This window comes from Xiphias gladius, chromosome 4 (assembly GCF_016859285.1).
Source record: "Xiphias gladius isolate SHS-SW01 ecotype Sanya breed wild chromosome 4, ASM1685928v1, whole genome shotgun sequence".
In the NCBI taxonomy this organism is placed as follows: domain Eukaryota; kingdom Metazoa; phylum Chordata; class Actinopteri; order Istiophoriformes; family Xiphiidae; genus Xiphias; species Xiphias gladius.
The window spans coordinates 23,719,016-23,733,002 of record NC_053403.1 but is presented as its reverse complement, the minus strand read 5'-3'; the positions used below and the strand labels follow the sequence as shown (position 1 = coordinate 23,733,002).

Sequence of the window (13,987 nt, the reverse complement as noted above, 5' to 3'; positions counted from 1 at the left end):
AGTCATGAGGAGGTTAAGAATGGGACACCGTGTTCCGAACAGCACACTTCACAGTACTGGGAAGCGTCGGACCGTTAGTTGCGGTCATTGCCAGGAGTCAGAAACCTTAGAGCGTGTTCTTGTCCGCTGCAGGACACACGTGGCCGAGAGAAAGGACGTGAAGGAAGGAATGAAACGCTTAGGATCGGCGGGAGAAGGAGTGGAGAGCGTACCGACGGGCCGGACGCGGTAGGAGCTAACTAGCTCCAGAAGATGGCGGTAGAGCAACATGGAGGACGCCAGCTGCCGTTAAAACCAGACGAAGAAGAAGAACAACAACAAGCTCATCGTGCCGCTGGTATTTTCTGAGTTCGCCTTTCACGGGCACATGAACCTTCTCGCTCACCGTCGATGGTTTGAATAAACTTTATTGCTAGCGGTGCTGGTATCTTGTCAACATGGGGGCACGAGTAGCGCGTATGTTCAGAAATGTCAACCTAGAAAACCGGGTGTTCCGAGAAATCTCCAAGGAAAAGCCGCAGGCTGCACCCCGACACGCAGCCAACCTCCCGGCCTCTACCGGCGGCTCCGAAGGTGAGTGTCCGAAACCTGCGCCGTCTTGTGTAACTGTCTCCTCAGGGGTCGTGTCTGGTTGATCCGTCAGACTCCGACCTACTGGTTTAGTTTTCCAAGGAAACCTCCGGTTCCCTGTCGACGAGCATGTTGTGTGTGTTTCTGCAGCGGAGGCAGCAGTGGATTCAGTCAGCAAGAAGAACGACCCGCTGCTGAGGCTCCTCAAGTCTGTGTATGTGGAGTCGAAAGATCCAGCACCAGCACCAGCATCAGCACCAGCAGAGGTCAGACTGGGACGCTGACTGTGTCCATTTAAATCAGTGACTTTATTTGATTTCAATCGGAATTATTTGAATTACAAGGCTATTTACGTATTAGACTATAGTGACAATACGAACATTTCAGTCGTGTCTAGTCACTTTACCCAAGCCCTTCCCATTACAGAGGGAGACAGAGCTAGTAGCTAACCCTCATTGAGCCTCTAGGTCCAGCGGTGTGAGGGTGAGTCGATGCTTTTCATTTCGTATGAAACTAGCTATTCCAAATAAAACGCATTCCCACCTCACTTACGCTGAACTCTAGACGGTTACCTCAAAAAAAATTTTAAGTAATAAAAAGCACTGGAGTCTGTGGCTGCGCGTAGGAACTGAAGACACTGACTTGAAGTGTGTGTAACAGTGATAGAACCGTTTTGCTTTTTGTTGTTTGCAGCCAAAACATCAGGACCCTCGAGTACACATTTGACATATTATGGCCCCAAAATGTTGATATAGCTGATTTGTTATTAAACAGTTGCCTGTGTACACATCCAGCAGACACAGAGCAACATTAGGATTCTTTCTGAGCCATGTTTCAGTCCACCTGACCTGTGGGTTCATCACTACAAGCAGCCACTTTTACTGATTACTTAGTCAGCTGACCCGTTGCTTTTGTAAAAATATTGATCAGTGAAGCCTTAAATTTGTTGTTTTAAGTCTTCTAGACTCATTTCCTTACCCTTGATACTCCCTCAGGCATCAAAGGAAGTGACACAGGGTAAAGAAGAAGATGAGCGCCGGCCGCTCAAGTTCAGTTTACCGGGGGACCCATTTGGCCACGTGGAGCTCACAGATGTCCCTAAAGGCAAACTGACCATCGCTGAGGCGCTGAAGGCCCTCAGCAGCCACCAGCGTCAACCTCAGATGTGGACGCCGGAGAAGATCGCTCAGGAGTACTCTCTTGACTTGAAAGACACAAAGGCTCTTCTAGAGTTCTTCATCCCCTTCCAGGTTCAGATCATACCGCCCAAGACTGAAGATGCCAAGCAGATAAAGGCTTCTTAGGACTAGATTGTTGGTGAATGGTAAATAAAAGACAAAACATCTCCAGATATATCTATGTACGTTAATATATTGGCAGTGGCAGAGTGACCTGATTGGAACTGATAAGGCAGAGTTTCTCAAGCTTGGGGTTTGGACCCAATGTCGGGTTGCTTGATACCCTGGCATATTCCCAAGGTTGAATTATTGGTAATTGTGAAACAATCTAGGAAAAATGTAAACAATAAAATGAATTAATAACTATATTTAACAAATATTTGATCTTTAGATATAGCATTGTTTCTTTATCATCCCTTTCCCATTCCTGTATGCGAGAGTTCCAAAAAAGGTTGAGAAACCCTAGTTTGAAGGAATTCTTCATCATTTTGTCAAAAACACTTATTAGATTTGTGAGATGAAAAGATGGATATTAATCTCGTGTTTGTGCGTAGAGTACAGAGCTGGAGTCAAGATGTGGTTAGCCTAGTTGAGCATAAAGGCTGGAAGCAGAGGGAAACATTTTGCCTAGCTCTGTCTAAAGTTTGCCTAGCAACACCTCTAAGGCTTTGTAATGAACAACTATGCCCTTTGTTTCATCTGTACACGTTACTGTGACGTGTGCTGTTCATCCAGTGTTGATGCGTTTGTGTAGGCTAACACAGACGCTACTGTAGCTCTACGCAGGGTTCCCATGGCAGATTTCTAATAGATATGCTGCACTGGGTTTCTGATAAAGAAAAGAAATTAGATCTGTAGTAAACGCAGACTGATTATACTATTCCACTAATCTAAATAGCTATTACATAATGCAGAGGTTGGCAAATAATGGCTCCTGGGCCAAATCCGGCCTCCTCGCAAATTGATTTGGTCCCCTGGAGAAAGTTGTCTTTCATAGTGTACATCAAAACCTTTATATGATTAGTCATAAATCTACTGTAGATGACAGTGTAAATACGAGGCTTGTGTAAATCCCAATACATAGGGTCTGCCCCCATGTGAAGAGAGCATTCAGACTGCAGCTGTTCTGCCCACTGTGACATCTCACAATGTCCTCTGATACAGAAGGCCTATTACACGTTGAATGAAAAAAATAAAATAGAATAAAATTAAAAGAAAAAAAAAAGAATATTGACCAGTATCTCAATTGAGATGTTAACCGCTGAAAATTATGTTGAACAAATGTGAAATATTTTCAGGCTCATGTGAAACAATTGCCTTATTTTCTGCATAAAATGAAAAGCCAGGTGAAAAAAAGCATTGTGAGTCTTGCAAATGAGCCCAAATGTCATACTTACCGTATGCCTCCAACTTTACATAGCAAGAATACAGGAGCTTTTGATCGGGCAGCTCGTGATCAACCAATGATCATTCAGGTTTTACTTTGAATTTAAATTTCATTTTCTTTCAAATATTGGGAGCCTTCTTTTCAAACAGCTGTCAGTTAGAAAAGCAGCCCCTATCAGTAGAGTTCTGTTATTTATGTTATAATGCCATTAATGTGGTAGTTGGGAAATGCATTCATTAATATGGTCGCAGAAGCAGTCTGTGAATTTTGACAGTGCTGGCATAGCCGGAGCAATGGGATGGAATGGGAATGATGTACCCGGACAACATGAAGTACACTCATAAATGATAAGGATGACCTTGTGGCACTTGCACCAGTTTCGCTGCATATACGCACACTTTTTGAGAATAAAATGTATTCTGTCTTCTCATTCCTTCTTGTTGAGTCTTGTTGAGTCGACCGAGAGCCCCACAACTCAATCTTTATGCACTGTAACTAGTGTTATCGATGTCGTGTTGGAATCATAGTAAAATAATTGTCATATCCTAGCCGCACTTTAAAAACACAGTAAAAATTATATTGAAGACAGTGGGCCTACTTTGCAATAACAAGCTCCATTTGTCATCTTTATCACCGCCCAAAACAGTACTTCCTCCAGTCAAGCCACGCCCACTTGTCCCACCTTGTCCAGCCTGTTAATCGGACGACGCTGGGAATGAGACGAGAGAAAGTCCACTTTTGCCCACGTAACTGGCTTCTCTGGGTGTCAGTTATTGCTGGAGACAAGCCTGAGTCAAGCTAGCCAGAGAGCGCGCGACTGCCGCCGGAAGCTGCGCCGTTCCGCTTTCAAAATAAAGCAGATGCTTTACATAGGTAGAAACCGCAGAAAGTAGGATCGAAATAGCTCGAAATTAGAGTATTCAATAAAAAAATTACACTAGCTAGGCCATATAAAAATATTTTTAAAACGATGCATGTTGGTGTATGTGGGAAATTTCTTGTACACAGTTATATTTATTTTTTTTCACAGTAAGAATTAAAAAAAAATCAAATTATATAAGTTTCTGATAAGCATGTTCAATTACAAGTACACTCTGTAATCCGAATTCAGTTCTCTGCACAGTCAGTCAAGTAGCCTCCACATGCCGTTGATAGCACAATAACGGTTACATACATACATACTACACTGGCCCCTCATTGTGACAATATGCTCCCAATATTCAGAAAAACAGATACTTTTATATATTTGTTTAGTGGCTTAGTTTTATCCACATGTAGGCTCCTTCTTTCTTCAAATTAAGCATTTCATATTGCATTTTGAGTCTACCCTTGACAGAGAGTGGGTGGCCATTTATCTTATATGTAATAATGTCCATTTAGGCATCAGTCTCCCGTGTCTGTTACTGAAAGAACCACACACACACAAAAACGAACAATTTTTAAGGGCAATAATTTTGAAAACCCAGATAGGAAGTGGTCTCCGTTACTATGGTTGCCTTGCCGCAGGTAGCTCACAGTGAGTGTAGTTTGCAACAGTGTAGCGATAATATCTGCGACTCGCAGTAGATAGCCTGATACGTCCGGTAGTGGAGGATGTGCAGCTCGCATCTCACGCCGGAAAGAATCGGGAGGAACAGAAGTCTGGAAAACGCGAGCTTAGTGTTTATCCACTCCAAAAAAAGGTGAACAATCGCCGCCGTCTCTCCCGTGCTCTCCTGGAAACAAAGCGAGACCAACCAAATGCGGATTTCACTTTTTCTACGGCTTCACTTGTGTAGGTGGTGGCATCGTCGGCTGTGGCACTGTTGATACAATACACAACCGCAGGTCTACATTTCAGAAAAAAAAAGAAAAGAAGAAAAGCGTCACTGGCAAAAAAAAAAGCGACGGTTCTATGTCTTGACTGCAACGAGGAGGCGAAAGCATTTTGAGCGGCGGGATGCACCGTCTGGAGGACTGAGCTTCAACATGGGAGACTGAAGCAGGTAATAATCAGTGGAAACCATTCGAACCCGACCAGGAGCGGCCGACAACGCAATTCAGATATTACTTTTTCAAAAACGTGTGCTAAATCCCGACATTACGCCGTACTCAGTGGGCGCTTGGTCATAAACACCCGCGGCTTTCGTCGTCCACAGAGATGTAAACTCTCCGCGGACTCTCCGTGAACACTCACCCATTTTGGTGGCATAACAACGGAGCAGTCGAGGCTGTTCAAATCACTGAATCGGTCCCGAAAGCAGCCACCACACTTGTCACGTACTGCTCTTATCTGGAGTCAAGTGTCATTTAACTTGGCATTGATTTGCCTGGCATTTGGATCCATTTTCCTGAGCACCTCTGAGCTCATCTCACAGACGCATCCATCAGTCAGCTCTTGAAATGCTTGGATGTGATTTGCCTTCTGAGTAGAACGCAGTCTGAGTCTCTCTCTCAGGGACCACTTCCCCATTTGTCTAACATATGGCCACCAGCTAGCTTATTGTGTAAAACTTGTAGTCAGAAAAATGCACTTATTGACATATTTTTAATGTATATCAACACATACCAAGCTTAATACCAAAAGTGAGCAATAACTAGGCTAGCTAGGTAACACAAATGGAAAAGAAACCACGAGAATGAAGTGACTGTTATTCAAACAAAGGCAGGCTGTTGGGATTTAGGTCTTAGAAACAGCTGGATACCTAATTGTGGAATAATCACCACCTAATACTAAATGTTGACGTTTAAATGCCACTGGATCTATAGCACTGATATGTTTTACTTTGAACCATCTATCTGAATTTGTGTGCTTTCAACCACCCCCTTTCGAAAACTCCAGAACATAAGTTTTGCAAATTCCAAAAAATGGTTTTAAGTATTTTTGACAAGGGTTGTCAAATTCAAACATGGGGTTTTCCAAAATTCTATGTATTCAAGTTCCTTTTTGGACCTAAAAGCTCGCGCTTTTAGTGGAAAGCGTCTGTTGCTAATGTTGGATTTGATTCAATTTTGACAGCACAATTCAAAGATTAAAAATTCAAATAGCTGAGTCCTATAAATTCATTGGTGTTAAAAACTGATCAGACTTGTTAGTTGCAACTAGGACCATCACTTTTTCAAAAAACGGACTCTGAACAAAGTCAAATTAATGCATAACTCACATAACCTATCTTGAACTACAGGTTGTAGAATTACAGTTGCCCTGTGCCTCCGCTGACTCACTGGAATGAAAAGCTAACATCGCTTTAAGGCAGTTGCATTTTGAAGAGTCAGCAAACAGACTTGCCTCTATCCCTTTTTTTTTTTTTTTTTAATCCAGATGCTTCCTCTCAGTACTTCTCAAAAGGTTTGGGGTTATGATTATCTGTTCAGCTCGCTTGCTGCTTTTGTCCATTTTGTGTTAGCAGAGAGAACAACAGCAGCCTTGTATACTGATAAGGAAACGGGACGTGCACTGGGTCAGACAGTGTATTTTACAAACACTTCTCCCTGGATGAACGGCCATGTCACGTTGCACTCATACACTTGGAATTTTGAATTCAAACAGATGATTACTAATCAAATATTTATTTACTTTTTTCCTTTTTTTACGCAGTGGATTAAATTTTGAATAAAAAGGGAGATTCCTAGTTTCACACTCAGGTATTCAGTTGTTGAGTTCTTCTACTTCCATATTACTGAAGTCTTGAAACTAAGACCTCTCCATGCCTGTATGTAAGTGTTATGGCAGATTCAGTCGTCAGTGCATGACATGTTACAAAAGCATTTTCTTTCCACAGATACTTTGTTAGAGTATATGATATATTCGTTCATCTCCATCAAAGCTTACACTGTTTAATATGTAGAAATCGTGTCATTTAGAGTGACAGACATAGGTATTTCTCTCACAGACACATCAGTGCTGTTCATCAGTGGCACTCATCAGTGGCACCTCAAATAAACACGGCACACTGACAGGTTGTTTTTGACATAAACTAGTATTTTTATACACCATCAATGGCATAGTAGGCCGGAACCCTTTGTCTCCTAATTGTTCTTACTTGCAATTCGAGGTCACAAGATGTGGCTGAAAAGGTGTCAGCATTTTCTCTCTACAGTTCTCTATTGCATAATTGCATTGCAACATAGATTACCTGAACAACTCCCCGTCTTTCAGAACGCCAAGTACCCGATCACCCATTTTTACTGCAGGTTTATTCCATTGCTTGGAGGGCTTAAGCGGCTATTTTAACTTTTTAGGTCTCGCCGCCCCTAAAGTAAGAGAAAGAGATGTGGCCTTACCTTCCCGATTATGGCAGTCTGCTGCACAGTATGTTGAGAACTGTTATCCACAAAGCCCACGTCCTTTAGAAAAGGAACTGTGTATGTGTGTGAAGTGAGCGGAGCAGGAAGTAGGCCAAAATTAGACTAGTTTTTTATTTGCTCTTTCACTAGGTCTTCATTATAATGAAGCGATGAGCAGAAGACAATAGCTGTCATCACCAAATGAATAAAGCAAAGTCTTCCCAGCTTAGTTGCTGCCAGCCTGTTTTACTCCTTACTACGGCTTTTCTCTCTTGACTGTCCTGGTGACGTGATAATACTGTCTGTTGAATAGCTACATATCCGGGTATCAAAGCAGCAGCCAACCTGTGTTTTAGCATGGCTGCATAAAAGGCTGACATGCACTGTTCTCATAATAATTGCTTGTGATTGTATTTGCTTGATTATTTATTATTATTATTTTTTTAATGAATGAAACAGCTTAATTCACATGGACATTATTTTAAGTACTTGCAAATGGACTCTTTTCTACAGGACATTTATTACTTGGCATTTGTCGCTTAGTCATTGTAAATGATAGCAGGCAGTCTGAAATAAACAGTGTCCCATGTTTATACAAGTGATAAGGGGTTTTATTGCAGTATTTGACTTGTCCCCCGTTGAACGCTGGCTGTTGGTTACTGGCAGCAGGTAAGTAAAGCACTTGAACATGATCTTTTCACATTTCAGGCAAATACAAGATTATTTTCGACAAACGTTTTGTTTTTATTCTCTACTTTCATTTTTTTCATTTTATTTCAACAACAAACAGAGAAACCATGAATTGGCCTTTAACACACAGACATATGATTGGTATTGATATTTTCATGTCACTGTCAGAAAGAAAGTAAAGCATGTTTTACAAAATGCTGAACTATTCCCTCGGCCTAATTTACTTTCAGTGTGTGTAGCATTCACGTTTATGTAGAATTTTGGACCAAGTTGCTCAGGTCATCATTTCCATGTTTTCTCAGGTACAGGGTTGTAGAGAAGTCTGCAGATAGGAAGGGAAGACTTTAGTGCGCAGGTTCCACGGTTCATTTGATCTTTAATCATAACACTGTAATTGAATCCGTCATGCTTTCATACATACAAAATTGTAGCTGTAAGTGGAACAAATTGTGATTCGCTTCTGTGAAAGGAAGGGCAGTAGTTTTCATGTAAATCCATTGGAAAATTACAAAATGTAAATTAAAACAATTTTTTGTTTCATTCTGGTGGACTCTGGTGCAGGTTTGTGATATGGTGGTGTGAATTAATTGGGGAGGTGCAGGCGTGTAACTGAGTGGATTACACCTTGCTGTCATTGCAACTTCAAGGGGAATTTTGATGGAAATAATGCCGGTTTGATCTGCTTTCATAATGCCCTTTCACATACCCTTTTTTATTTTCTTAGCATTCACTACATTTTTGTGTACGTCATAGGGTCTCGCAGCCATGAAGACAACGCCACGTTGCATTGAGCTGGGAATACCTGCATCCACAGCATCATGTTCAGAGTGATCTCACCAGCAACAATGCCTGCTCACCTTGGGGAAGAATGGTTCACTCCACTACTGTTCCCCTTCCAGAGGCCAGGGACATTAACGCCAGTCTCTGCTGCCTCTTTACTGGCCTGCTGAACCTTTTTGAGAGGCCATCGATGGAGAACATCTCCATGGCGAATGTTTCCCTGGGCTCCCAATCGCCCCCGGAGCCAGTCACGCCAACAGCGGAGGCCCCGGAGAGTCTGCAGGGTGTGAGCCTACCTCTGCAGGTCTTCTTTTGCTTCATCATGGTTGCCATCCTGCTGGTGGCTCTGTTGGGAAACATGGTGGTGTGCCTTATGGTGTACCAGAGATCTGCCATGCGCTCAGCCATCAACATCCTCCTGGCAAGCCTGGCATTTGCAGACATGATGCTGGCCATCCTGAACATGCCCTTCGCTCTGGTTACCGTCGTGACCACCAACTGGATTTTTGGAGACCTTTTCTGTCGAGTGTCAGCCATGCTCTTCTGGTTCTTTGTGATGGAAGGTGTGGCTGTGCTGCTTATAATAAGCATAGATCGTTTTCTTATTATTGTCCAGAAGCAAGATAAGCTGAGCCCACAGAGAGCTAAAGTGCTTATAGTGGTCACATGGGGACTGTCTTTCATTTTCTCTTTCCCCCTGGCTGTTGGTTCCCCCCCCCTAGAGATCCCTCCCCGGGCCCCTCAGTGTGTATTTGGCTACAGCATTGAGTCAGGCTACCATGCCTATGTATTGATCCTAATGCTAGTCTTCTTCTTTATGCCTTTCATGGTTATGCTGTACACATTCATGGGGATCCTGAACACCATCCGACACAATGCGATCCGCATCCACAGCCACCCAGACGGCATCTGTCTGAGCCAGGCCAGCAAACTGGGCCTGCTGAGCCTCCAGAGGCCCTTCCAAATGAACATAGACATGAGCTTCAAGACCCGTGCCTTCACCACCATCCTCATCCTCTTTTCTGTGTTTACAGTGTGCTGGGCACCTTTCACTGCCTACAGTCTGGTAACTACCTTTAGCGATGGGTTCTACCATAAAGACAGCTTTTTTCAAATCAGCACATGGGTCCTGTGGTTGTGCTACCTCAAGTCAGCCCTCAACCCTCTCATTTACTACTGGCGGATCAAGAAGTTCCGCGATGCCTGTCTGGATCTGATGCCCAAGTACTTCAAGTTTCTTCCTCAGCTGCCAGGAAACACGAAGAGGCGCATACAGCCGAGTGCAGTGTATGTGTGTGGAGAGCATCGTTCTGTGGTTTAAAGGAAAAATCCATCCTCAAACACTTAAACAATATTTTTTTTAAAAAGCGCATCTTTACATAATGTACTTTGCATTTGTGGGCCTGTTTTGCTGTGTGACGGTATACTTCTCTTAGCAAGTGTTCAGACTAAAAGTAGCACTGCATTAAAAATGGCAAGGAGCAGTTTCGATGTGGGCGTGTTGCTACAGGGACCAGTTTGAAGATGAAAAACAACCCAGAAAGTCATCCATCCATAAGTTTTAAGGCTTAAAAGATACCAAAACACTGCACTATTCTGGTTCATAATGCCAGAAGCCAGGATTTTACAACTTTGAAATAGGGCTGGGTATTAATCAAAATTGGTTGATACTAGTTCTGTTACAGTACCTGAGTTACTCTACCAAAACAATACTTCATTTGATACCTTACTTTGAGGAATATACATGTTTTTCTACAAAAGCCTGTTTTCATTTAACAAAAGAAGCCATCATGTTGGCAGGTGTTAAATCTAAATCAGGAACTTTCTGTTTGGGATAAAATATTCTAAACTCAAGGTTTACTTACTAACCTTTTTTGGAACTTTCAGTGTATCCCATGGCCATTTTCAGTGAGCGGAACTTGCTCAGGTGTAATCTCGTGACCTGTAAATGGAACTTCTGTAACAAGTGGTTATACTGTATATGGCGGAGCGACTTTGATCGCTTTCTCTGTTCAGACTTTGGGATGCAGTCAGAATCGGACCTTGAGGTTAGAATATTTCATCACAAATGTGTTCTCCAAGCTGAAGGTACTATTTGATCAAAGAATAAGTAAACAACATTACGAGCCTTACCAGACATTCCAGTTCTTTTTACCAGTTTTTAATAACATTGCTACGGAGACAATATAGTAGGTCTTGAAAGGTTATCAGGTTCATTACCTGTCCCTACTCTGGAACGTTATCACAACAGCAATCATCTCCTGTATCTTGACAGTTATGAGGTAAACAGTAGTGTTATGCCATTCTCATTACAGAGTAATCCACCAGTGTGTGCTACATATTTGATTGGCCAGTGCAGTACATTGCCAGATGATGTTGTGTTGCAGCAAAAATTGAGTCATGGTCAACTTTTTTTCATTTTTTTTGTAGGAACCCCCACAATGTTTAATTCAGGGCTAATGTCAGTCTGACTTACCATTTTTCACTGAGGTTCAGAAACTGTCAGGGTGCATGTGAAGATTCTGAGTAGGTCATGGAATATCTAACGCATAAAATGCAACCGGACTCACCGTTAGATATTCCATATTCCATTATTGACAATACTTGACTGTTTGTAGTACTTGGTTCAGCCAGCATATTTCTTTTGGTACAAAAGATATTAAAATTGGATACCAAGGCCTACTCATTAGACCAGAATGCAGTGCAGCAACATTGCATTTAATGCCAAGAAACACAAACATGGATAAAATTGTTTTCTTGCTATTGTATCATCACTCTAGCTATGGCTCTTTTTCCACCTAAACAACCGACAGTACACACTTCTTTTCTGAGGTTTATACATTACAGTGTCATTCTGGATAATAAAAGAAACCTTTCAAGTGAAGTTGTCAACTGAAGGAAATCATAAAAATAAATGAAAACACTTTATAACTACTGGAATACACTGAATGGCGCATACCATGCGAGAGTATCCACGGATTAATTTTTCCTTTTAATATTGTGCTAAGGAGCCAGGCGCTGCTGGGTTTGACTTGACCGTATGTCTTTTCTTGCCACTGGAATCACGAGTTGTCGGGGAAGGACAATTTGTTTTAGCTGTGTAGAAGGCATGTAAATTAACGGCTTAAATGGAATGTGAATGTGGTCAAAAAGTGGCAGAGACACATTTGAACATGTGTGTTTCAATTTATATGTCTTGGATGTGCCTAATGATTAGTTCCTTTGCCAGTCAGAAAGCTGCTATATCTGGTGAAAATGTGCAATTTCAGTGTACTGTACTGTTGAATGTAATAAAGAAATAGACATTTCTTACCTTGGTAACCTGTTTGAAGTGGGTTTTTTGTTTGTATGCGTTATTGTGCTTCAATCATTCATCATCATGGTTCTGTTCTATTCCAGTGCCTCAGTAAGCCTTGACAGTACGGTAATGCGCCAGCAAGGAAGATACCAGGACTTCAACAGCAGCTAAATGGAATTCAGCCTTCATTCATTTAATAATTTACACCTGTGCTTTTCCTACTATGACATGTCAAAATGTCTTAGGAAAAACAGCCTCTTTCGGGGAAAAATGTACCATATCATCATTTGTAAAATTAACTGTGATAGAAGGATTCTCACCCCTAGTTCATGTTTTTAAAGACATTTTTTATATCTTCGTTTAAAGTTTACTTGAATGAAAGAAGTGTTGGCCGTTCAGGTGAATACAGCTGAAACAGCTTCTCAAGGTCAGGACAAAGAATGCTGGCTTGCAGCTAGTATTATAACCTGTATGTAATGTAGTCCCTTGTTAAAGGCAAATGTTTATCCTGCTGCGTGTCCTCATTTTCCATACAACGCTGAATGTGTTTACTTGAACATTAATTTCTCAATATAATTGGGATACCTAAATATTTGGTTAAACCCGTACCTCTAGAAACCGGGATTCTGAGTCATGTAAGAAGCTCATGTTGTTGACGATCCATATCAGTGTTCCCAACTTTAATAAGAGGCAATTCTGTTATTTTAGTATGACACAAGACTATAGGATATTTCTTGTTGGATTCATATACTCTTATATTTTTAGTTTTGATGAGTTCCCAAGCAATCATTAAGAGTTTTAATGCTCATGTACCCAATGGAAGTCATCAACTGCAAATTTAATTTTTGATGAATTTTGGTTTGGGGTGTGATAGCATATGGCATTCACTGTGCATGTAAAAAACATCAGTGTATATGTAAGGCATCACATTTGGGAGCCCAGTTTTCCTGTGATGCCTCTGTCCAACCTCTGCGTTAATTATCCTCCTCCCAATGCGTCATCTGTGTCTCCTTTTTCCACTCAGGGACTCCACTTCCTGTCATCTTCTCCGCTGAATACTTTCGCGAGGGCAACAGACGCCTGCTGTGCATTTATGCATTACTCCTGCATACGATGATTTTCCCCTAAGCCTGCTTGCACTTTGACTTGGCCTGCCAGTCATACTCTTCGGTCAAGTCAACAGTGTGTTTTGGAATGTACTGATAATAGAAATGCCAGGGAGCTGTTTTAGGTGCTGTGCCTGACAACCACCCTCAAATCTGTGCACAGTCTCACAGTTTTGTTTTTGTTTTTTTTGTGCAGGAAGCTTTAGCTCTGATCTCTGTTTCCAATGATTGTTTTTTTTTTGAATGTGTATTCTATATTTTCCTGGCTGGGTTACTAGCTGTGCAAAGTGGGCAACTGACCATGTCCCCCAGACCCCCAAAAGCTCCATGTATTGTGGTAATTCATTTCTGGTAGTTTGTGGCTATTGTGCTTATATTGTGCATATTCATAAATTATTTTATGTTAAACAGGCTACTGTGCGATAAACCTGGGACCCTGTAATTTTCTCTAGAAAATTCAAAGATCCTAAATTCAATTTCAGATTGTGCTAGAACAGATTCAGGTAAAGGAACTTTAAGGGTTAGTTCACTGTAATTCTGAAAAACATTTTCACACTTAGCCATGCAGATGGTTTTGGCTTTATACGTCCAGCCCAGCATCCAGTGATGAATCTGTCTCTGAGATTTCCACCTCCACGTCAATACAGTGGAATTGAATGGGTTTCTGTATCTGATGATCATTGAAAATGACATTTGAAAAATTCAATAAACA

The 13,987-nt window shown here is 41.7% G+C and overlaps 2 protein-coding genes across 2 annotated transcripts; both read left to right on the top strand.

Annotated features, from left to right (window-relative positions):
* Positions 1-318: 318 nt before the first annotated feature.
* On the top strand, positions 319-3,544 carry ndufaf4 (NADH:ubiquinone oxidoreductase complex assembly factor 4). The gene is made up of 3 exons (XM_040126194.1): positions 319-573; positions 721-836; positions 1,566-3,544. Exons 1-3 carry the CDS (start codon positions 438-440, stop codon positions 1,872-1,874), a joined length of 561 nt encoding a protein of 186 aa, XP_039982128.1. The 5' UTR covers positions 319-437; the 3' UTR covers positions 1,875-3,544.
* Positions 3,545-4,715: 1,171 nt separating this feature from the next.
* Positions 4,716-12,188, top strand: gpr63 (G protein-coupled receptor 63). The gene is made up of 3 exons (XM_040125834.1): positions 4,716-4,817; positions 4,914-5,120; positions 8,845-12,188. The coding sequence occupies exon 3, from the start codon at positions 8,960-8,962 to the stop codon at positions 10,190-10,192; it is 1,233 nt and encodes a 410-aa protein (XP_039981768.1). The 5' UTR covers positions 4,716-4,817; positions 4,914-5,120; positions 8,845-8,959; the 3' UTR covers positions 10,193-12,188.
* The last annotated feature ends 1,799 nt before the right edge of the window (positions 12,189-13,987 follow it).